General features: G+C 33.9%; 1 protein-coding gene across 1 annotated transcript; it reads right to left on the minus strand.

The window, feature by feature from the left end:
• Positions 1-12,819: 12,819 nt before the first annotated feature.
• LOC124407943 lies at positions 12,820-17,813 on the minus strand. Its single transcript, XM_046884556.1, has 3 exons — positions 17,770-17,813; positions 15,128-15,357; positions 12,820-13,160 (listed from the first exon to the last, which is right to left on the minus strand). Exons 1-3 carry the CDS (start codon positions 17,811-17,813, stop codon positions 12,820-12,822), a joined length of 615 nt encoding a protein of 204 aa, XP_046740512.1.
• Positions 17,814-26,710: the final 8,897 nt, after the last annotated feature.

Here is a 26,710-nt window from a genome sequence, read left to right on the forward strand (position 1 = left end):
CGAGCAAGAGATTTCGATTTCGATTTTGATTCGTCGAAAATCTATACGTTTTGTTAGCTTTATTTATATGCGAAAGTGTTTTTATTGAATTTTTGTATTCCTAAAGTGGGAAAATCTCGTTGATAGTCATAGGAATTATAAATGTAAGCTTGAATATGTATTTGAGTGTTTATTAAAGTCGAATATTTGTTTTTTTTTTTTTTTTTTGTTCAAAGAACATTGAGAAATCGTTAGAACATCCCTAAACAAGGAACCTTTTAAAATGTAAGCCCCTTAATATTATTCTTTAAAGGTGGCAATTCTCAATTTTCTATTTCCATCGAAATAAGATGGGAAATTTTTTTTCTCCCACTTTGAAATTTTATTGCTCGTTAACGAATCACAGTAGAATAATAAGCTGGATAGATTTTTTTGTGGGACATTGATTGTCGCCCTATAAAAAAGGTTTGAAGGGGAACCGTTTCCAAGTTATCTTCTGACGACTTTTCAATATTCTTCGAAACAACAAAGAAACAGTCGATTTTTTTTAAACAATCTAATATGTATGCATCTATGCTATTGTTTCAAATCGCTTATAAATTGTTTAAAATATAGAAGACACGATAGATTTTAATCTACGACGCCTCATATTATTCAGAAAATCATTTTTTTTTTTTTATAGTAAGTAAAACGGATTTTTTATTTTCAAATAAAATGAGACATCGTTGAGTGAAAACGAATGAATCTATAAACAGATAATATTCAGCAATTTTCTAAACAGTTTCAAATTCAGTATCGATCTTCAAACTTTTGGCCACGATTCCAGTATCTTTTCACTTCAGTATTTTTAAACAGATATTCGTACGACTATCTCCTAACAAAATGGATAAATTATATCGGTTTTTAGCCTAGAATCAATCGTCCTCTTAAATAAAAAGGAGATCGAGGTTGAGGTTGCTTCGCTGACACACGTGATCGCGTTTTGCATGCGCGAAATCACGCGGCTTGAATTTTTCTGTGGGTTTCTAGTCCCGCGCAAAATCACCTGAGCCCTGGACTTACCGTCAGGCTTTTCGAATTTCACGCCTTGAATTCTCGCGCCCTTGATTTACGGGGCTACAGTTATGGCGGATCGCGCAGGACAAAATACGAGCAATAGTTTTTTAGTGTCGCCTTCAGATGCCACAAACGAAATTGCAGTGCTAGTTTCAGAAATTGATGTCACTTTGGTGTTTAAGAGTTTTTCGGAAAAAAATTATCAACAATTTTCCACCGTGGCGTATCACCGTGAAAAGTTTTTTCAAGTCAAAGGAAAGATTCTGTAAAAAGACGAGCGTTCTACCTTGTGTGAAAAATCGCGTTCGATTGATTTTTCATTTTTATACACTTCTTTAAATTTCATGCAGAATCGTGAATGAAATTTACTTTTCTATCGCTTACATCAATCCACGATGTCAATTTACGTCACAAAGAAGACCCAGAATTGTAAAATCAAGTATTCAGTTGACGTTTGAGAAGTTTGTTTGACAAACTTTTCATTATTAACTCATCAATCACGTGAAATAGTTATAATTTCATACGAACTTTTAATTTAGGATAACAAGATTCTTTGGGTTAAATATAAATGTCAGAAAAGAAATAATAAATTGAAATGCTACAACGTGTTTCTTCACAAATTCAAACAATAAAAAAAAAAAAAAAACAATATTCAAAAACCAAACGAGCGCGATTTTCCACGTAACGCAGAACGCTCGTCTTGTTACAAATATTTTATTTATACTATTTACAACAAATGTTTGGAGAAAATGGGTAGTTCTTCTTAAAATCAAACTGTTTTTGTCTTTTCTGAATTACGTAGAAAAAAAATCAGAATTTTACATCTAGAACCCAGAATAAAATAAAAATTCGTGTCTATCGGTGATTATTTATCAAGTTGAAAAGTACGCGAGCAAACTTTACAAGTAAAGAATGAAGATTTTTTTTATTATTCAATGCACAGGATAAAAATTTATTTATTTAAAAATATAAATTCAAAAAAAAAAATTCTTTTCTTTCACGTCTGTCTGTGCTATTCATAAATTTCCGAACATTTCCGTATCGATTATAACTGCTATTCAAATTTCAAGCGAAGAATCAATCGTGGAGACAAAAATCTGAAAATATAATTGAATTCAGGACGCGTCTGCATGACGTGCGGCAGCTAAGCGAGGTTTATTGCCATTATAATATCAGTGCCGTTGATATATTTCGATGCATGCAGAAATTGCGACGAGATTGTACCTACGTGCATCGCATCTTGTGTAATATGCCGCATTATTTCATACATATATATATCTATAACGCAAATACGACGCGTCCGGTGAAATTTTGATTAACTTAATCAAATTGCCGGACATAATTTATACGAGACTCGCACGCGGCGAATCTACCCGTTAAAATGATCAATCTATATACCTATGAGCCGATCCAGCGATTATCAACGAATAATTTGGGCGTAAAAAAAATTGATTTGTCTGAAAATTTTTTCTTTTTTAATTTGTACTAATTGTAAGATTGGAAACTTCACCAAGTTTAAACAGAAATTAGGAAAAAATATTTACTCTTACGATCTTTTTTAAAATTAATGGAATATTTTTATTCCGTTTTATTTCTTCAATAACAATATTGCAGTTTTCAAGACTTACTCTAGCAGCGAATAATTCAAATAAATAAAACTGAGAAATGAGTTCAGAAACAGACAAATGAATAATATTTTTCATAAAAACGTGCCTGATGGCTTCTGCAAAAAATATACGTCGATTCAAAACTTTGATCCTCTCGCATGATTTTGTAAACTTTTAACCAACAACTTACGTAATTGTCAAATTGTGATAATAAAAAATCAATAACATATCGAAATGTAAAATTCGTTAAATCAGAAACTTTGATATAACTTTACTATAAATTTCAAAATGTGTCAAAAAATTTCAACCATAAATGTAGCAGATTCCACTCAACACACAGTAGTTTTCACTGTTTTCAGTGTAAATACTTTATTCTTCGAAGTGTACTTTTTCCTTCCCTGCAGTTCGAGTAAAATCTGTTGCTCTTTTCCTCTCTTCGCGTTGGAATTTATCGTTACACCTTACCTACGAGGTGTAATTCAGCCTGAAGTCAGCTGTTTACAGTGTAAATAATCGATGCCAGAACACACAGGTATTTGCCACTAACTCGAAACCCGATTACCGAGCTACGTATTGTCTTTGCCTAATGATAGTTGCGCACTGGATGCAGGTGCAGGCTCAGCGTAATTGATGATGCATCTTGTGCCCCGCGATAACACGGCTACGTATGTACTTCGCGGCTAATCTCATGGATGATCACGCGTCCGATGAGGAGGTGCGATGCAGCCAAATTGCTTCTCGATCTCTAGGTAATTGAAATCGTTGGTCTACGTAACATCCGGTGAGCGAAAAGCAGCGACAACAAGACAAGGGACACGAGTAGTGAAGAGGAGAATTAATAAAGGCTGTTAATCGGATTTTTATTTTTTATTTTATATTATTGTTTCTTCAATAAGTACGTCGTTGCCAAGGCTGACGTTTATTTATTTATTTTTTTTAATTATTCTATAAAGAAAGAAAGGAAATTAGCAGCTTTTTTTTATTCTCTTTTTCATTTACTCGCCAACGACTGAAATGAAAGAATTTTATTTGAAAAAAAAAAAAAAAAAAAAAAAAATCTGCTGTAGTAGTAAAGTAGCCGCATAAAATTGAAACAATGATTGAATGTAATTTGAATCGTAGGGTAAATCACGTGGTCTTTGTCTAATTCCACCTGTCTTCTTGGAGAAACTCTCTCTCTCTCTCTCTCTCTCTCTCTCTTACTCTCTCGAATAAACTATTTACGAAACACGACATGTTGATTCTATTTCTGCAATAATCTATTTCTAAGAATCTTGAAAGTAATTAACGACTGTGTTAAAAAAAAAAATCAAACAATAGATGGTGACGAAGGTTCTAACGGTGAATAATAGGTGTAAACAAATAGCATCAAATTACGGGGAAAATCGATCGGAATATCACGAGAGTCAAAAGAGAGAGTGGATCCTTGCTTTGCGACGAAAAAGTCGCCATTATTGTCATACATCTGCTGAAAACCTTCGCAAGGCAATCCTCAAAGTTAAGTCAATCGTAAGCAAGCTTTGTTTAGAAATAAAAGAAACATCGAGAGACGATTTTAGATGGAAACCCGAAGAGAGACAATTTCCACTTAATAATTTCAATCTTGTATACTTGTTTAAACAATCAATCAACCCGAAGTACGAATGATCGAATCGACGAATGAATACCTCGGATTATTCATGCGTACAATTTTATGTGCCATTTTTCTGTCTTTATCAAAAAGAAAAGAGAAGCTAGGAAAAGGAAAATCAAATATTGTTCAAAAAAATTATGTTTAAACATGTCAAAACTACTATCCCAAAGTTATTTCTAAGAAAACCTATCCTTGATTAATGTATCCTTTCTGAGGAAATGTCGGGGTAATTTTAAACTTCTCGTATCTTTGATTTACAAGTTTATTTGCAATACATATTCGTTGTCGATACCACTCATGATTATCTGTCTTATATTCTAAAGTTAAATCTGCATTTGTTCAGAATAAGCAAAATTTAAGAAGCGAAAATTTGTGATTTTCATCAACGTCAAGATTGGGAAACGAAAGTTATACGACATAATGCCTTTTCCAGTTCATTCGTTCTTGTAAGGTATAACGGTTCCGGGATGCGGCTTCAATCGAAAATAGGTATAAATAATATGGCCTGTTGGAAATCGTGAAAGAGTTAATTAGAAGCCCGCCTTCACTTGGTGGTGGGCGTCACACCCTGCGGTCGTTCGAGATAATTAGCTCATTAACAAAATGAGTCAAGTCCCGTTTCAAACCGTGAATTTTTACCCCCTCCTCCTCCCTCCCAATTTTTTTCCTCTCATCTCGCCCCGCGAGCGGAAATCTTTGAGGACCGCGAGTTGAAAGATGAAAGAAAAGGCAGATTTTAAGATTATATTTCAGAGGTGGAGAACCGAGACGAAAAAGAGGCCGGAAAATATGAATGAAGGGGTAAAAAGTGGGGAAAATACCGAAAAATTAAGGGTATCGGATTGTTTTTATTATTCACTAATTCGAGAGAATAGTTAAAAATTGTGCCATTATTTTGTTTAAGAAAATAATTTCTATCCCATTACCCTCTTCAATTACTTAACAAGGGCCTTGAAATTTTTTACTTCAATTTATATTACATATTTTATGTACTAGGGTGGCGTAAAAAAAACGACTGTTTTTTTTTCTCTCAGATTCGTGTGATAAAATGCTAGTTTTTGATGTTTTGAGAGCCCAATCCAAAGGACAGTTCAAAAAAAAATGTTTAGAGACTGCTCCAAATTTTTTAAAATGTCAAAAATCGTCAAAAAATTAAATTAAAGAATTTGTATTTTCAGTATTTTGTTTGATTTTTAATTCATGTCGTGGTGTATTGTTATCTATTATTTCTTACTAAATTAAAGAAAAAAAATTTATGAAATTTTAATATGAATATTAAAAGGTCGCTCGAAAAGATCTAAAGAAATGCACGAAAAAATTGGAAAAAAATTATGAGCGACCTTTCAAAATTCAAATTTTGAACTGAATCTTTCGGAAACTTGTTATTTTTTTATTTTTTTTGTCTATAAAATTATACCGTAACGAGAAAAAAAAATTTAAAAAAATCGATTTTCGACGATTTCTGACGTTTTAAAAAATATGGAGCGACCTCTTAAAATATCAAAAACTAAAAAAAATAGTCGGTGTTTTGCGCCACCCTAATATATATATATATTTGATATAAGAATTTGAACAAAATTCAGCTCACATTTTTTGCCGATTAGAATAGTAGAAAAAAAAATGAAATGATCTTGAGATGGTCGGGGCTTAACACTGGTCGAGTTGGCGTGGAATACCCCATATATATATATATATTATATATATATATAAATATATGTATCTCCGTACCTTCGACGATGATGGGAGCTGGGATAGATTAATAACGCGTTGATAAATTCTCCTCCCTAATTTCAATGTGTAGGTATTATACAAGTATCTTGTGAAACCGTCGACCGAGAAACAAAGAGACGATTTATTACTTCACGGGTTAGTCTACGCCTGTATCTATAGACGTTACAAATCGCGCGGGGTTCCTTATCGAAGCTAAGGAACCCGCTGCAGGACTTTCGGGCACTGCGGAACTGTGACGCGGCCACTTTCGCAATTAGTTTTTAGCTTGATTGACGATTCTTATTCCGTCGTTTTGCACCCACGCAAATTGATGTCGTACAATTAATAGCCTTCAAATTTCACGCCTGATACTCTTTCTTCTCTTTTTTTCTTATTTAGCGACATTTACAAACGGGTTTCAAGGGATTTATTAGACAAGTAAGAAGCACGTTTTGAAGATATAATTATTGTATTGTAAATAAATTTGTAAATCAAAGATACGAGGAGTTTAAAATTACACCGACATTTCCTCAGAAAGGATACATTAATCAAGGATAGGTTTTTTTAGAAATAACTTTGGGATAGTAGTTTTGACATGTTTAAATATAATTTTTTTTAACAATATTTGATTTTTCTTTTCCTAGCTTCTCTTTTCTTTTTGATAAAGACAGAAAAATGGCACATAAAATTGTACGCATGTATAATCCGAGGTATTCATTCGTCGATTCGATCATTCGTACTTCGGGTTGATTGATTGTTTAAACAAGTATACAAGATTGAAATTATTAAGTGGAAATTGTATCTCTTCGGGTTTCCATCTAAAATCGTCTCTCGATGTTTCTTTTATTTCTAAACAAAGCTTGCTTACGATTGACTTAACTTTGAGGATTGCCTTGCGAAGGTTTTCAGCAGATGTATGACAATAATGGCGACTTTTTCGTCGCAAAGCAAGGATCCACTCTCTCTTTTGACTCTCGTGATATTCCGATCGATTTTCTCCGTAATTTGATGCTATTTGTTTACACCTATTATTCACCGTTAGAACCTTCGTCACCATCTATTGTTTGATTTTTTTTTTAACACAGTCGTTAATTACTTTCAAGATTCTTAGAAATAGATTATTGCAGAAATAGAATCAACATGTCGTGTTTCGTAAATAGTTTATTCGAGAGAGTAAGAGAGAGAGAGAGAGAGAGAGAGAGAGAGAGTTTCTCCAAGAAGACAGGTGGAATTAGACAAAGACCACGTGATTTACCCTACGATTCAAATTACATTTATTCATTGTTTCGATTTTATTCGGTTACACTTGAATCGTTACATTATAGGATCAAACCAATGGAAGAAAGAAAAAAGAAATCAAAACCTTACGTACATTTTGCTTTGAAATGATCATTTACTTGTAATTAATGATATAAGAATTGATGAAAAATCTAATTTCCATACTCGCGGATGGATTTTACTTTCAATATGACGAGTCAAAAACGAATCGCCGATGTATTATTCGCTTTTCATTGCCTCTCCCTTCCTTTAGCTGATTGCGATTAATCTTACTTCTCACTAGTCTTTTGATTTATAATCGACGCCCGCGACTCGAGGGGTTGTGAGAAAGGTTAGAAACGCGATTGGAATATCCCGTACGTAAAGCGGTTGCTTATAGACGTCATACTTACACAGGCAAGTTAAGGTAAACGAGATCCGCTTTGATCCGTCATGTATATGTGCGGTTGTTTGTGCAAAATAACGCCCGAGAAAAACGTGGGCGATGTTGGCGTAAAGAAATTCAATAAACCCTTGCATAAAGTCTTTTGATTTTCTCGAAGGAGTGCTGGAGCGCAGTTATAATAACCGTCTCAGCGCCATGCAGCGGGGCTCAAAGACCGTAAAAGAGCCAAGCACCGGATCCCCTGAGTTAAGTTACCGGAATATCGCCGTACGCATTACAAAAATGTTCGCCAAGAAACTCACATATATATATATATATATATATATTAGGGTGGCGCAAGAAAACCGACTTTTTTTTTTTTTCGAGTCTCGTGTGACAAAATGTTAGTTTTTGATGTTTTAAGAGCCACTCCAAAGGACAGCTCAGAAAAAAAAAAAAAATTTAAGAAGTCGCTCCAAATTTTAAAAAATGTCAAAAATCGTCAAAAAATTAAATTAAAAAAATTGTATTTTCAGTATTTTGTTTGATTTTTAATTCATGTCGTGGTGTATTGTTATCGATTCTTTTTTACTAAATTGGAGAAAAAAAAATGTATGAAATTTTAATATGAATATTAAATGGTCGCTCGAAAAGATCTAAAGAAATGCACCAAAAAAGTGAAAAAAAATTATGAGCGACCTTTCAAAATTCAAATTTTGAACTGAAACTTTCGGAAACTTATTTTTTTTTTATCTATAAGATTATACCGTAACGAGAAAAAAAAATTTAAAAAAAAAAAAACGATTTTGTGACGATTTCTGACGTTTTAAAAAATGTGGAGTGGCCTCTTAAAAATTTTTTTTCAACTGTCCTTTAGAGTGGGCTTTTAAAACATCAAAAACTAACATTCTGTCACACGAGACTCGAAAAGAAAAAATAGTCGATTTTTTATATATATATATATATATATAGTGTGATAAAAAATTGCATGAATTTGTACTTCGAATTAGATATCTCGTATTTTTTTCCTTTTTTTAGCAATGAAATTGCTCCGGATATTTTCCTCTCTTTTAATCTCAAATATATTTCTATTGAAAAAAAAAAAAAAAAAAAAAAAACACAAATCTCGAAATTTACGCCTTTAAAATAATTATTACTCAAGGATGAAGACGCGCCGAAAAAATTTTCGCCATGATGCGAACGATATTAGCCCCCCTCCCCTGCAGCCGTAGCCTTAACCAAATTGGAGAACGTTGTTCGTTAAAATTATAACTTTACCGAAATGCTCAAAACTAACAACGCACATTACCCGGTGTAATGAATATTTAGGTAGGTACGAGGGCTTTGTTCACTTTGCACTCGCGGCACTATACTCGCGGGAAGTAATTCATATCTATTTCATGCCTTATAGGCCACCCCGCCACTCCTCTTCCTTCTTCTCAACCCTAACCCTCTTCCCCTTCTATTTATCAACATTTCTATCTCACTCTATTAATTCTCTATATTCCAGCAAGAAACCAGCACGCTCATTGTATTCCGGATTCGCTAACAATAATCGGCCGAAATTCCTACCCCTGAGGTTGCGAAATCGTCGAGAGGATTGCAGTTTCACCCTTTCGTTTACGCAGTGGTGGTAAGTACGCTGACTACATATTTTGTATCCATTTTTTTTTTTTTTTGTTTATTCAGAGAAATTTTTAACATATTTCTCTCCGGCTTTTTGCTATCATTGCTTATAGATACTGAATGGGTTTTCACGAGTTTTATATAAATTATAAGTTTTTCGGTTCGCTGATTACGAATCTGAAATCGGATATTTAAAATTCAAGATGATGGATCCAATACGGCAGATGAAAATTTTAAGCGCGTAGATATTAGAACGGTAAAATCTAGAATTTGTGTAAGATTCTACATTTCTATTTCTTCACTTCTTCATAATTGGACGTTGCACATTTTTTAATCCCATAAATGAAGTTTTATTTTTCTCTAGAAATTTAATATCATAGTTTTTCCATTTTTTGATCTTCTTATATTTCCACCATCGTCTACCTAAAATCAAGGGTTTTAAGAGTTTTTTTATACAGTGTACATAACGATCCCTGGCGGATTCCATCCCGCTGATATCGAACTGAAGTTACATTTAGACTTCACTTCGATAACACTTCGGATTTCACGGCGTAGTTGAGAATTTTTCACACTGTATTTTCACTGTAATTTCATTAAAAGCACAGCAAAATCAGAGCGAAAAATCACTGAAACAAAAATTTTCGACTCCATCGCTAGATTAACACTGAAATCGAAAAGATTTCTTTACTCCAACGACGTTACACCGAATTCTAAGTTCATACTTACAACAGAAATCACACTTGAAATCTACTAAAATTAAATAATGCGGAAACATTTTATTGAAACAAAAAAAAAAAAAAAAATCCACTTGTTACCGATATTTTCGTAATACCAAAGTGAATTTTCCGAGTATAATTTTGGTAAAACGTGAGTGGAAAAATTTCACAACCTCGTCGAAACTTGAGCGGAATTTGAGTGATTACCTGGAGTGACACTCTAATGTCACTGATCTCAGGATCCACTGAAAAAACATTTTAACCCTTACTCGCCACACTTCTGTAGAATCAGGTTATAAAAAACAACCTGTTGAATATTCTTACTTGAAATTTTTTTTAGAACATATCAAAGCTTACTTCAAAGTATCGCGTCGTTGATATAGTTAAAAATTAAATCTACTTATAACTGATATTTTCGTGATACCAGAGTGGATTTTCCGAATGTAATTTTGGGGTAAAACGTCGAGTGTAAAAATTCCACAATTACACAATTTGAAAAAATTGAGTAGCATTTGAGTGATTGCCTGGAGTATCACTCTAATGTAATTGATTTCAGATCCATTGTAAAAACATTTTAATTAATACCCCAGTGGTATCGAATCCACTGAAAATGCTTCTAGCATTTTGCTATAATTACTCAACGACTATGACCGGAAGTGAAACTTCTCTCATTGTCATTGTGTGTGCATTGCACAGGGTATCCGTTCAGCAACAACGGAAAGTTTCAACCGAGTACCTACACAATATATCTACAAATGTGGTCATACGCGGGCACGTCGTTTGGCGAAAATTGGCGCTCATCCTCTTCGCAAATCGCAACGTTCTGCAGACTCTGTGCATAGCAATAAACAGATGGCTTCAAACTTGACTAGGAAAATTTCCCCAAGTGCCAACGAGCTAGTTTCTCTTCTCTCCTCTCTCTCTCTCTCTCTCTCTCTTTCCGACACCTTGGCCAACGATAACCTCTAACGAACTGAGTAATATCTCTGTTAAACTTTGCGAATATCCTTGTTTCAACTCCGTGCTTACTTCACCCTCTGACCTAGCTCGCGCTTCACAATCCTAGCTGTATAAACCAACTTAGTTCACGCTGCAGACTCATCGTCGTCAAACCTCGACGAAGCTGAGCTAGAAACACCTCGTTAAACAATTTTTATTGTTCGCCTCTAGCTCGACTTGTATACTTTATACCTAACACAAGTCTTAAAGGGCGCGTAATAACCGAAGGGAAATGCTAGTTTTTCGAACTGGTTTGTAGCTATTTTTTATTACTTTTCGAGAACGTGCGCTGTCTCGAATAATTAACGAACCGTCGTGATGGAGAAAAAAAAAAAAAATAAATAAAACATATTTCTACAGCGTGAGGCAAAATAAGGTTGAAAATAATATAATTAATCCATGAAACGAAAATAAATATATCCGTTTTCAGTTTTTAAGGATTTTCTTTTTTTTTTTTTTTTGCTACAAATTACGATTTATATTTTGTAATAATTTTTCTTTTTATCAAAAAAAAATGTGAAATCGTCAATTTCAACGATGTATAAATTTAAGAATCGAAGCTTCTTTCCCTTAAAAAAAAATAATATTCACGGGGGTGGAAAAGGGGAGAAATATTTGTTACAAAGTTAACAATTGGCGGATAATTTTAAGGAGGATTTTGGGCGAGCTGCTGTCGCGAAGGGAGCAAGACGCACTTCGCCTTCGCACGACAGGATACCAGTCATGGGATTTAATGGTTCGGGTCACCCTTCCGGCAAACCCCTGGGTTTCGAGATTCCACGACTTGTGAGAATCGCCAACCACGTAAAAGTCCGACTTCTCGATTCCAAGGACTCGAGTAATCGATTCGATTCCACAGAAATCAGTTCCACAGACTCATTTCCACATAAATGTTTTCTACGGAATATTTTTCTACAGAAAGGAACTTGAAATTTTCATAAAAAATTATCCTGCATTATTTATTTTTATTTCAAGTTCCTTCATTTAGAAAAATATTCATGTAGAAACCAGTCTGTAAAATATATTCTGCCGTAAAATATTTGGCCGCTAGTAGAATTGATTTCTGTAGAATCGATCCTCCTGCATCGATTCCTGCACTTTTAATTCAAACTTTCATCGAAACACGTAGGAATTGCTATAGGACACGGGATTCTCGTGGGTGCAATGATTAGGCTATGTCAAATTATTTTTAACTCCAGTTTAGTAGTCTGAAGAACTTTTTTCATTACAACAGATCCGAAGCTGCGGTAAAAGTTTATGATAATCAATTATTTAGTTGGATATAAAAATACGTTGATAATACGGTATTTGTTTTTTTTTTTTTTTTTTTTTTTCTTCTTTCAACATTATTCTAGATTGTTATAATATAAGTATTCAACAATTAAATATAAGCATGAAAAAGTCTTATTGTTAATAGATACGTCATGGCACTATGGTCGACTTACTGTCTATTATATAACTCTCAATATAACAACATAAAAAAAAAAGTAACGATATTAAATATTTTATGGTTTTTTGTCTGTATTCATATAAGTATTGTCGTAAATATAACAATTCTTCTTCTTCTTCTTCTTTTATTTTAAAATCTAAATCACTTCGCATATTATATCTTTTGGCAAGTGTTTCTTGGTTGAGTTATTATTATTATTCTTAATTAATTAATCACTTACATGGATATATATATATATATTACAGAAAAGTTTGTACCTTGGGTTGTAGGGAAATATTTTTTCCATCACATATAGTTTAAAGTTTGTACCATTAGATGTTACGAATCATCCAAATCTATACTTATTTGTTATGAATATACAACAGAGGTTGTAAAAAATTGTTATAACAGTTGAAGAACGATCAGGGCAGCTTGAGACTTTCGAAATCGATATTGTCCAGAAATTCTGCAAGGATTTTTGCGTGAATAGGCGACGAAGGATCACCTTCGATGAATATTGTCACACAATTTTCATCCTTAGGTTGTAGAAAATTTTCTCTCGACTCGATTTTCTCCACCTTTTTTACTCCCTTTTCTCCGCTTTTCCTTTCCCGCAGGGCCGGCTTGTTTTCCTCGTATTCGTATTCATATTCTCTTTTCATTATCTTGTATTTTGTTCTCGATACGATCGAAGATCGCCGCGTTTCCGGGTGATTGTCAGCGCAGTGTTGATAGTAGTCGCCCTTCGACAAAATTGTCCGACCTGAAAATCAATTGTAACAAAAATTGTCAACCCTTACACCGCGTAATGGGCTCAAAATAACCCCACGGCATCTTCTTTATAAAAAAAAAAAAAAAAAAAAAAAAAAAAAATCGAAAATAATCCAAATTATCCAAAAATTTCTTTTTTTCATCGAATACCTGTGTGAAAATCGAGTCAATTTTCAGCTCAAAATATTGAAAATTCGGCGAGTTGTGGTTTTTTTTTTCTTTTTCCTCTCTTGAGTCAAATAATCCATTTTTCAGTATTTTATTGTTTTATGAATTTATTTCTTTTTCATACAAAAAAAATTTAATTTTGCCAAAGATGATAATTAATTCACCTTGAAATATCATAGTTATAGATTATCGAATATGGCGAAAGACATAATTTTTTGATTAAAAAAAATGTTATTTCGTTGAAGGAAAAAAAAAAAATGATAAACAGATCAGAAGAATAATTCATGTTATCAAGTGACATCAAATTTATTCGATGTAGGGAAGTAAGGATTAGAGTAAACGGCTCAAAAAGTGTCGATATGAAAATTTTTTTCTGTTTCTTTGTTATCAAGAAAATGGCAACTGATTGAAGTTAAAATTCGTTTTTCCGTAAGAAGTTTGTAAACAAAAAGAGGAGTATGAATATAGTAAATTGTTTGCAAAACAAATCACCAACCGAAATGGCTGAAGTAATTTTCAATAAGAATACTTCTTATTAATCGATTTTCATGAAGTAATATGTGAATGAAATTCGATGTTGACGTTATTTAATAAAACAAACCGCTATTAAATTGATTGCACACTCGATTGTGAAGGTATAAATTGCAAAAATTCTTTTTTAGCAAACACTTTTTTCGCCTGGATGTATGATCGATGAAAATTAAAATACCGAAACCTCCTCCCAGCGAGTTTTTAAATGATACTCGGCCTGTTGTATCTTTACAAGGAAAAAAAAAATCAAGTAAATAAAAGTTTCATAAAAAATTCAGCTCTCGAATTTCAATTATTTTCGAAACAACCAAACGTATAAAATTGCAAAAAATTGATACTAAAGGGGACATAAAAACCAGTATTTTGTGAAAGTTTTATAAATGAAAATTTGCTTCGAAATGTTTGAAAAGCTGTTACTTGTTTAATGTTTTTCTGTCGACAAGTATTTGAATAAAACGCATTATAACCAAGTGAAAAACGAGAAAATAAAAACTGAAAATCATTAATTTTATAATTACTCGGTAAATAATTTTGTTCAATATGTTTTCTCATTATGAGTATACACTAGGGTAGCGCAAATGAACCGAATATTTTTTTTTTTTGTGTCTCGTGTGACAAAATGTTAGTTTTTGATGTTTTAAGGGCTCACTCTAAAGGAAATTTTTCAAAATGTCAAAAATCGTCAAACAATTAAATTAAAAAAATTATATTTTCAGTATTTTGTTTGATTTTTAATTCATGTCGTGGTGTATTGTTATCGATTCTTTCTTACTAAGTAAAAGAAAAAAAATGTATGAAATTTTAATATGAATATTAAAAGGTCGCTCGAAAAGATCTAAAGAAATGCAGCAAAAAATTGAAAAAAAATTATGAGCGACCTTTCAAAATTCAAATTTTGAACTGAAACTTTCGGAAACTTATTTTTATTTTTTTTTTTCTCTGTAAAATTATACCGAAACGAGAAAAAAAATTGAAAAAAAAAATCGATTTTTGACGATTTCGGACGTTTTAAAAAATGTGGAGCGACCTCTTAAAAATTTTTTTGTTGAACTGTCCTTTGGAATCGGCTCTTAAAACATCAAAAACTAACATTTTGTCACACGAGACTCAGAAAAAAAAAAAAATAGTCCGTTTTTTTGCGCCACTCTAATATACACAACAGATCGAGTATCGTTTAAAAACTCGCTGGATGCAGTTTCAGTTTTTCATTTGGCCGTGCAATTCCTTTTTTTATTTTTCGTCCGTCGTCGGCTCTCTCACCGCAGCACGTGATTTGCCTCTTAGCAGGATCGTGGATTCGTCGATAATGTCTGACGACGTTGAATGCACGTTTGCTCTGGAAGCCGCAATTGGAACAGCAGCTGATTTCCGCCTTTCCTTCAACCCTCGGCAGTTTCTCATGATCTTCAACCGCATTTCTCCTTCTTCCTCTTCTTCTTCTGCTTCTTCTTCTTCCGGTTCTTCTTTTGCTGTTTATGTTATTGCTGCCGCTAGAAAGTAATAAAAACCAACGATTTGCGGAATAGTTTTATGTAAATATATACGGGGCATTCCAATCAAAATCGAGGAGTCATTTCCTTCGGGTCATCGGATCTTTGCATGAATTTTTTTGTTACATTCATTCCACCTAAAAAAAGTCTAATTTTTTTTTTCAAAAATTTTCTCGCTACTCCTTCAAAATTCTTCAATTTTTCCCACAGATTCTGAATCGTGAATAAGTCAGATCTATAATGATTAGAAAGTGGGATGCGGCTGCTTCACATTTTTTTTTTTTTTTTTTTTCATCATTTTTTCTTTCACAGTGTAAAAAATCTGATGACCTGAGGGAAATGACTCCTCAATTTTACTTGGAATACCCCATATATACATACACACACGTGATATTCTTGGCATAATTTTCCAACCCGTTATGATTGCTGGCAATCATTATTAGCTCACGCAGGTAAGCCGTAAATTCGACGCGTGCGAATGAGAAAGACAAATTTTGCAAATTGTTCACAATTGTTGTTAAACTCCGCTTCAATACACTCGCAGGGAATAACATTTGCGGCAGAAATTTTCCCCTCTTTCCACTTATAAACATAAATAATACAACCGCGTGCTCATCCCTGAAATTTTCTCCTGGGAAATGTAGTCCGCCTTCTAAAGTCTAAACTACTTTGTTCCACTGGAAGTTTCATTTTCTTTATTCCCCGTTATTTTTTCAGGAAAAAACAAAAAGATAGGAAAATAAATATGGCGTGGTGGAATTTACCGAGACATTCGAGTTGTTGTAACGTATCTGATAATAATAATGGATGTAAAAATTATAGCGTCAAGATTATGCTACTAATTATTATCCGTGTAATGTATATTGTTTAGTATATACCGTTTTTAGAACATGCATTATGCATTAGACTGATCATCTGTCTCCTGTGAGCTCAAATTCGCAGGTTGCAAATTATTTTCTACGCATGCAGACGCATAAAGAGAGATTATTATCGTGTCTGAATCGAATTATTGAAATTGACGAATGTGAAGAAAAGTTTTTTTCAAATAATGTCAAATACTGAAACGATTTTCACGGAATCAAAATTTCGTTGTCAAAACTACAAATCAACGAGACAGAAAAATCGGAAACTTGAATTGAATCGTTGATTTTGATTGAGCTCCAAAGTATGGCAATACAAATTGAGGGAGACGGAGAAAAAAAATCAATCGAAACACGAAAAATCGAATTGAAATTTTGATCGATCGAAAACTAATCTTCTCGCTAATATGAATTTCGGAGTAAATATGAATCACGGTAAATTAGCTTATCTTCTGAATATCGCACAAGTAGTACGTAGACGGCTCAGCTAAAGTTTAAACCCTTAATATTGAGAAATAAAAAAATTCACAATCTTTTTGTAAAAAATGGCCATTTTTCTATTTTTTCTTTTATGGTGTTTTTTTTTTTGTTTTTCTTTTCTTAGTGTACTTAGATTTAATTTTTAACTATATTAACGACGCGATCCTTTGAAGTAAGCTTTGATACGTCCTCAAAAAATTTTCAAGTAAGAATGTTCAACAGGTTGTTTTTTATAACCTGATTCTACAGAAGTGTGGCGAGTAAGGGTTAAAATGTTTTTTCAGTGGATCCTGAGATCAGTGACATTAGAGTGTCACTCCAGGTAATCACTCAAATTCCGCTCAAGTTTCGACGAGGTTGTGAAATTTTTCCACTCACGTTTTACCAAAATTATACTCGGAAAATTCACTTTGGTATTACGAAAATATCGGTAACAAGTGGATTTTTTTTTTTTTTTTTGTTTCAATAAAATGTTTCCGCATTATTTAATTTTAGTAGATTTCAAGTGTGATTTCTGTTGTAAGTATGAACTTAGAATTCGGTGTAACGTCGTTGGAGTAAAGAAATCTTTTCGATTTCAGTGTTATTCTAGCGATGGAGTCGAAAATTTTTGTTTCAGTGATTTTTCGCTCTGATTTTGCTGTGCTTTTAATGAAATTACAGTGAAAATACAGTGTAAAAAATTCTCAACTACGCCGTGAAATCCGAAATGTAATCGAAGTGAAGTCTAAATGTAACTTCAGTTCGATATCAGTGGGATGGAATCCGCCAGGGTCGAGGATGGAAGTAAGTTATAAAAATCGGTACATCGTTAAATGATTGAAAATAAGGCTCGAAAGTTGCTCGGCGGCAGATTAGAAAAGTATAATATATGTAAAAGACTTGTTGCGCTGAGAATTGTTGCGGAATCGCGTTTGGCAGGATCGCATCGCATGCGCGGCGGTAAAAATCAAAGAGAAATTGTCGGCAAAGCAAAGCATCGATCTCGTGACTTTTTTCGGAGTTTAGTTCGACAGAGGCAGGCTGACCTCAGATTCGGTTCGCTTATACTTTTTCTCGCTGTATAACTTACCTCCCGCCTCCCTCCTCCTCGCTCATAATCAGACTACGAGTCATCCTGGCGAGGCTTGCAAGGATCGAATTTCTTCTCGAGTCTGACCGAGCGCCGGATGGCTAGGTTGAAAAATCAACCGACACCTAACGTCAAACGATCCGATTCTGCTGAGAACGGGAGCCGCACTGACAATGAGGCCCTCCGAAAATGGGACGGAGAGACAAAGAGAGAGAGAGAGAGAGAAAGAGAGAGAGAGAGCGGAAGGGAGGGAGGAAATGCGACTAGCCGACGACGCGATGCTGGGCGAGGAATTAATAAATAGTCCCTAAAATGTCCGGCTCGTGACTAGATTTTGTTTTACAAGGATTTTCGACCGTCAGAAATTCATATCTGATTTGATTTTTGAGCTGTATAGCCGGGGTTTTGAGAAAACCGTTAAATTCGACGTTTTTTTTTTTTTGTATTTTATTCAGAAACTGCTATCGGTGGATGAAAAATGACTGGACCATCGTGAAGAGCGGAAAATTTTACATCGAATTATGTCTTGACATGCCGGAAACGGAGTCGGATTATGAAATTAAGAAAAAAGGAATTATTTCACAAAAATTCCGCAAGTAGAATTCCTTTTTTCGTGCTTTGTTAATCCGACTCCGTTTCTGACATTTGAAGACATAATTCAACGTAGAATTTTTATAACTCACTTCTCTTCCATCAATCAATCTTTTTCCAATCAACATAACGAGAGAAAAAAAGAGAAGAGAGAGAGAGAGAGAGAGAGAGAGTGATAATTTTATTCACAAATGCCTTAAAATATTTATGAAAAACAAAAGGTTTAATAAAAAAAATTTGACAAAAATTCAATTCACGTTTTTTACCGAGTAGAATGTTAGAAAAAAATATGAAATGATTTTGAGATGGTCGGGGTTCAACACTGGTCGAATTGGCGTGGAATACCCCATATACATATAATATAAACCCAACGTATATTATTATACGGCTAATATTCATTCCGATGCGTGGAGAAAATTTTCGGCCTGAAATTTTCGTTATTCAAACAGAGCACATTACACATGTATGGTAAATTCCTGAATAAATCTTCACGTTCGCAGACGACATATGTTGGCACGTGACGTACCTTGTACATCTTTCATGCGTACCACCTACGTTTCTACACGTAAATTTCCAGCCACCGCGTGTGATATGCATAACCGGCTATTTAATGAAAAGGTCGGAGGACCGAAGCGGGGTGGTAAAAAGTTTCAACCCTCGTACAAGTCGGAGGGTAATTTGCGGGGCGCGTTTCTACGTTCGTTTCGAACTCCTCCGTGTTTCCCAACCCTTCGAGATTTTTTTTTTTTTTTTACTCTTATAAAGTCGAACCCCGAATGTACCCCGTATAAAAATTTTTTTTCTAACCCTTTATTTCATATTCCGTGAACGTGAATTAGCGCTGAATTATTGTTAGATTTTATGCTTCATGATCACTCGATTATACCATAAACTTCTGCCCCTTTTCTTTTTTTTCTCATACCAATTATGTTTACCTATAAAACGATATTTGTTTTACCTTTGTTACTAATTTTTTTTTTTTTTTTTTTTTTTTTCATACCTCTCGTCGCTACGAGATTCGCGTCTCATTTTTTTTCAAGATTCAAAGATATTAACACTTTTGTACTTAAACATTCGTTTCAACCATTTTCCGAAAATAATAGAAATCCTCCGTATTTTTTTAGGATATCGACGAATTTTTGGAAACGAATTATTTATATTAAAATATGACCAAGATTCAAGGTGAGAAGTAATTTAACTTTGCACTAATTGTAAGAATATTAGCCCACCGTAATTCTTTCGAATTTTTTATTACACATATAATTATTATAATAAGTTCATCGAACGTAATAACTAAAATTTTCTGACACGAATTGGAGGATAACGAATGGCTTGAAAATTGTCGATATTATCCAAAGTCAGGAAATACATAAAAACCTATCTTAAAAATTTTGCTGCGCGTGGTTAGAAATCGTTTATGTTTATTTATTTATTTACTTTCTTTTCAACCTCAAACGAGTTAAAAATTAATAACAATTTCAAAAATCAAATCAATACAGAAATGTGAGTAAATTTTGGATTTACAACAATAACCTCGAATCAGGTGAAAGATTTATAAGATCAAATAATCAAATTGCGACAGTCTTATTCCAAATTTCGCTTCTAAATCCATAATAAATTGTAAGTAGAAAGATCACCGAATAAATCAAACAAAAAGTGTTATAATTCGAAAATGTACAGCACGAGTACTATACTACGCGAATTTTACAATCCGCAGTTAATTATTCCATTCATCATTGTAGCAGCAGTAGTAGAGTTCCAATTATCTCGCTGATAATTTTCGATCTCGATAAGTTGATAAGGCAAAAAGTTGGTTTTAATCTGAGCAGCCGACGTACTACGTCCTGCATGTATGTACATAGTTTTATATATATATGTATGTATATTACATACGTACGTGCATATGGCAAGCATACCTTATAACGAGGAAAGGGAATTATCATTTATTTATTTTTTTTTTTTTCGTTCGTTTCACATAATTTTACGAGCTCCGGTTGTACACGAACGTTTTAATTAAAAATTCTCTTTGACTGTGGTGAAGAAAAAAGTCCGGAGATTTTTTTGCGACTGCGGTTACCTTGCGAGTCTCACCCTCACATTCGCAGGTGTGCGATATATATATATACGCAATAAAACCGACCCCCTTTTTTTTTTTTTTTTTTCGAGTCTCGTGTGACAAAATGTTAGTTTTTGATGTTTTAAGAGCCCACTTCGAAGGACAGCTCGAAAAAAAAAATTTTAAGAGGTCGCTCCAAATTTGAAAAAATTTCAAAAATCGTCAAAAAATTAAATTAAAAAAATTATATTTTCAGTGTTTTGTTTGATTTTAAATTCATGTCGTGGTGTATTGTTATCGATTCTTTCTTACTAAATTAAAGAAAAAAAATGTATGAAATTTTAATATGAATATTAAAAGGTCGCTCGAAAAGATCTAAATAAATGCAGCAAAAAATTGAAAAAAAAAATTATGAGCGACCTTTCAAAATTCAAATTTTGAACTGAAACTTTCGGAAACTTATTTTTTTTTTTTGTCTATAAAATTATACCGTAACGAGAGAAAAAAATTAAAAAAAAAAAAAAAAAACATCGATTTTTGACGATTTCTGACGTTTTAAAAAATGTGGAGTGACCTCTTAAAAAAAATTTCTGAACTGTCCTTTGGAGTGGGCTCTTAAAACATGAAAAACTAACATTTTGACACACGAGACTCGAAAAAAAAAAAATAGTCGTTTTTTTTGCGCCACCCTAATGTATATGTGCACGGGGTGTTTTAAAGCCTTGAAATTAGCGGTCGAGACGTGCGGAGATGAAGAAGAGTTGCAGCCAGCCGCTAGAAACGATTCCATCCTTTAAACTTTCCATTCCCTTTCTAGATAATTTATAGGTACGAGGATAAAAATGCGTCTACTTGTAATTTTGAAATTCTTCTACTCTTTCGTTGATCCGACTTTAGGCGCGGTAAGTCCGACTAAAGTAAGTACATTAAGGTGACCGGTATGATTAGAATAGATTAGAACGGTTAGAATAGATTAGATAAAATAGATGAAACGAATAGAAATTTTCTCAAGTGATATGTTCAGGTCTCTATTATCTGAACTTTGTAAGTCTCTCTCTCTCTCGCAAGGTCTGCGAAGTTTGCTTTTTAAGGGTCACCACTAGTGTGACGGCGTAAAAAAAAATTGATTTTTCAGAATTGAAATAAAAAATAAAATAAATTAATAAATAAATAAAAAAAACTGCCGCATGGAATATTTCAATATTTTTTAGGATATATTTTGGATACATGATAAATACGTGATGAGTTATTTGAACCAAAAAATTGAAAATTCAACTTTTCATCTCTGGGATGATTTACAATAACTTTCTTTTTTTCTCGTAAAACAGTGAAACGGGAAGTTAAGACAATCTAATAATTACAAGTTTCGGACTTTCCGGTTTTATACACCTAACATCACGAATCCTGGAATTTGTTTACCCACATTCCGTCGCCTGGGTATATAAATAAATATATTGTTCGTGGGTACGTTCGTTGTTGTGATAAACTAAGATAAGAGGGCGAAACAAGAAAAAAAAAAAAAAAAAAAAAAAAAAAAAAAAACAGCAACAAGCATCAGGCAACACAGCACCGCAAGAAAATGAAAAATATAAATGAATAAATGAAAGAAAAGTGAAAAGAAAATGTGATAGTAACAAAACGTGTATTCCACGCCAATTACTCGGCGACATTCTTCCTCTGCATGATGAATATACAATCTACATTGTACATGTATCATGTATGTACACATTTTGCCATTGCCCGAGGATGGAAGAGCGAGAGGGTGAGAGGGTGGAAGGAAGGGTGGGAGGGAGGGAGGGAGGGAGGGAGGGAGATATATCGGTGTAACTATCTCCGCACATAGATCAGCGCTACGTTGTAGGGTCAGAGACGTACATACATACATACATACATACATGCAGATACCTGTAGGTACATGGGATTGCGAAATATAGATACGAGGACATCACTCTCTCTCCCTCTCTCTCTCTCTCTCTCTCTCTCTCTCTCTCGTTTTCTGCATTCTCTCCGGCGTGTCTTCCTTTTGCCGGCGAGGAGCGAACGAACGTCATGCATTTTAAGTACTAGCTTCATCGTCGCCCTATGGGGCTGGAGATTAATCTTGTTATATAAAACCAGGAGACCTACTGTTATAATTATTCTTGTTAAAATTTCATCGAGATTTGTACATATTATACCTATACGTGAAATGGGATTTTAGTCTGTTTTATTCGACAAAATAATTGTTGTTGTTGTTGTTGTTGTTGTTTTCATCTCAATTTGATTAAATAAAAAAATTACACTTATAGTTTCTCACGAAATTCTTAACTCTCTGTGTATAAAACAAGTGTAAAATACGAGAGATTATTTTCATTTTCCTTACTACATATATATATATATATACGTATAATGAATGATGAATGAAAAATACAATAAGACATAAAAATTGAAGACTCTTCGATATAACTGATTGCGAGAGAAAAAAAAAAATTATTCTCTTGTTATCGGTTTTTTTTTTTTTTTCTTCTTCTCCTTTTCTTTCATTTTGTTCACAGCTATCGAAAGATTTTCTTGTATGTATCAACTTGTTACTGTAGCAGATAGATAGACGGCTTATCGTTAAAGTTTTTTCGAAACAAGGAAAGTTTTGATGATACGATCGTAAGACAAAAATCTGGTTAGTTTGTAGAAAAAAAAAAAAAAAAAAAAAAACTTTCTTGCTCAACTATCCTTGTTCACTGTGCAGGTGTGATGATAGAAAAAGAAGAGAAAAAAAAAATTCACGAAATGGCGTCGGCATAAAGGAAAACATTTCTTTTACCCCCTTTTTTTGACCTTTTCGAATTTTTTAAAAATACTCAAAAGTAAAATTTTCCAAAATCCAAGGCAAGAGCGATCGAGATATATATAAAAAAGATTTTCATCGAATTTCAAAGGAATCGGTAAGGTAGAACTTGAGAAATCATGACAACCACCTCGAAAAAAGTAGTTTTGAGAAAAACGCGTTTGAAGTTTGAGAAACAATTCCAGTAGAATGACTCAGATAATAATATTTAATACTCACTTTGGATTAATCGGCGATCCCAGATCCATACATTGGGCCTTCTTCTTTTTCGTAAGCAATGTCTCGCGAAATTCTTTCTGCTAACCGAGCTGTTCTGTCTTCTTTTGAAGCAGCAGAAGCTCGCAGTTCAGAGCGATCAATTCTAACTTCGTTGCGTCTGTAAATCCACTGTATCTCCGGAAATAATTCGAATTTTGAAAAATCCGTTTAAGGGCATATTTTTGAGGGTCGAAACTTCGAAAATATGCAAAAAAAAATCGATTTTTTCAAATTTCTAGACCAGAATACTCCCTTAAAGGGAAAAGAAGGTTTCCACCTTATTCCTAAGAGGGTTTATTGTATACAATACCTACACAAAAAAAAAAAAAATCGTTTTTTCGAAAATTCTACATGGGAAACCATCCTTAAATATATCAACCTCTAATAGAAACATTTTCCACGTGTTACTTCCGAAATCCTCAGACTGATCTCCCTACTTATTTTCCAAATTCTACTTGATGCGACGTTGTAAGATATTGAATCAATCTGGTACTAAAGAACGACGTAGAAAGTCTACAGAATAAATATCTAAACGTAAATAAATGTTGCGCAGAGAAAAATCTCCACCCGCACCGTTGAAAATCGTTACCGTAGATTGATATCAATTTTTCATGGGTACCATATAAATATATATCTATACATAACACGTGTAGACGAAATCTTGACGCAGGTTATATTTTTTCCGAGGCTTCGGTGTGAATCCGCTCATTAAAAGTTGCAGGCTTTTCCCGACCTCGCCTTTGCCTCGTCCTGATCCTGATCCTCGCCCTCTTCCTTCTTGCGTTTCTTCTTCGTATAGTTATAACGTGGAGGGAAGGCGGGAGAATTATTACGACGCGAAAACTTGGCCCTTGACGTTTTATTTTGTTTTTAATTTTCCCCATCTCTCTATTTTTCAGCCCTTTTTTCATCCTTCTTTATTTGTTCAGTGTGTGTGTGTGGGTGTGTGTTTGTTTTTTTTCTCTCTTCCTTTTCTTTTTCTGTTTTTTCGTCGTTTTTACTTCTCATTTTCCAAGAGCCTAGATTGGCGATTAAAAGTTCCCTGCAGCACGTCGAATTTACGAATTCCTCCGGGGTTTACGGTTTCACCAGGGCCTGATCTGGTTACCGCAAGGACATTAGTTCCTCCCGGTGAACCCGCTTCTTTCCCCTTCTGCAGCCTCCTCTAAACGGAAATTCAAATCTCCGAGGCCATCGAGCGTAATGGCTCAATTTCTTTCCTCGTGATTGCGAATATAATACGCCGTTTATACCTATAGCTCACGTCATTCCGTATGATACACGTGTCTCGTACGTATGTTATTAATGTTACACACTCGCCTCTGATTTCGATATTATAACTTTGCAGAATTCGAATTTCGAATCTTCAACATCGTTAGTTATCATCGATATTATTGCGTGTGACTGCAGACGTCACGAGAAATCAAGAACTGATTATAATTTATATTATTATGTAATATAATTGATTATAATTTATAGAGTTGTTAAAGTCGTCGTTTGCGAATATCTCTTTAAGAATACGAAATTAGAAAATAATTTTATCAGAAATTAAAGTTTCGACATCGATGCTTGATTATAATCGCTTCGAAATTGTTAAAAATTAAGTGTAACATTGACTAATTTTATTCGGATGACTATTTTCTAAAAATTTGTCGAAACATTTTTTTTCTATCGTAATTGGCATCGGAAATATTCAATTATAGGTACACGACATCGAATCGATTTTGATTATAATTAAGGAACAGTAAAAATAAACTGACAAATGGAAAAACAAGAGAAAATCTGTGTCATTGACTTTGTAGAAAACCGTCTTGCATATGAAACGAGTTCTATTTTAAGAAAAAATTAATTAGTACCGATTTTTATTTAAAAAAATTATAAAATTAATAAAAAGTATCGGCTTCTAGCCAACCAGGCTCCTCCGTATATAACTGACATCCGCAATTCAAACAATATATGTAACACGAAACCTTATCAAGTATGTATGGTCCGTGTATGTATAGTACAGCAAACAATGAGACCTCACTCCTAAAGATTAATATAATTTTACCCGATTATGTAATTTTACCCTGTTAATACCGGTGTGGATCGTCAGTTGTAAACGTCTAGAGAGGATCATCCCGGAATTATTTCAGGGCTAAATGCCGGAGCAGCATCACGTCATCGTTGCCGTTCACTTTGTTCGGATTATTTATAATATCTACCGAGGTTCTCGCAATTCCATATTCCTTGCAACATAATTAAATCACGGATAAAGTCACGTCACTTTAGGTATCGTGTCGAAAACTCGAGTGACAATTAAGAATGACAAAAAATAATCGATTGTTTTTTCTCCCGATCAATCGAGTGTAATCGATAATAATTATTTTTTCAAACTCGATTAATCGACCGACTCTATTAATTTTTCTCACAATCCGTTTTTGTTATTTTACTTCCATAAACGACGTAATGGGATATGAATTTATGTTATTAAAGGATCAATTATTATTATTGCCTTTGATAATTATCAAAAAACCTTTCCGTTTTTAAGACTGCTCACTGAAATTTACGAAATTATTCTGTCACCGTTTCAAAAAATACAAAATCAGCGATGAATCGATTCATTTTTACCGATTCAATCGCGTCATGTTCGATTATTTTTTTTAGACTCGATTAATCCATGCATCAATTATATAATTTGTAGCTCAGTAACCATCGCTAGTCGTAATTAAACCTGCATTATCAGCTATTCCAAATTATTGCGCATCGTTGCTATTACGTATGGATAATTGCAATTTTTTATGCAAATCAAGGTGAAAAGTTAAAGTTATGTGTTTATAACATGATATCGAACCTCGCGAATAGAAATCGGTTTGCAATTTTTTTAACCGTTGCCGCATCGCATTGCTGCCGGGGGGGGGAGGGGGGGAGGGGGGGAGGCACGATCTTCAAAATTACGTGAAAACCTTTTTTTTAAAAAACCTTTTCAAAAAACCGGGTACTTGGGTCCACCCTAAAATCTCGAAGAACACTCGCGAGCGAGCGAAGCGAGCAAAGCGAGCGATCGAAGGAATGAGAACCAAGACGCACGAAGAAGTGGAGATAAAAAAGAGGAGATTTGGTCGGGGCGAACGGAACGGGAGGGAGTCGGCGAGTGCGCATGCGCACGAGTTGCGTGCGGCATGGAGCCAAGTCGTTGACAGCGCAGGCCGCCGTTTGGCAAACAGTAGTCA

This window comes from Diprion similis, chromosome 7 (assembly GCF_021155765.1).
Source record: "Diprion similis isolate iyDipSimi1 chromosome 7, iyDipSimi1.1, whole genome shotgun sequence".
Classification (NCBI taxonomy): Eukaryota; Metazoa; Arthropoda; class Insecta; order Hymenoptera; family Diprionidae; genus Diprion; species Diprion similis.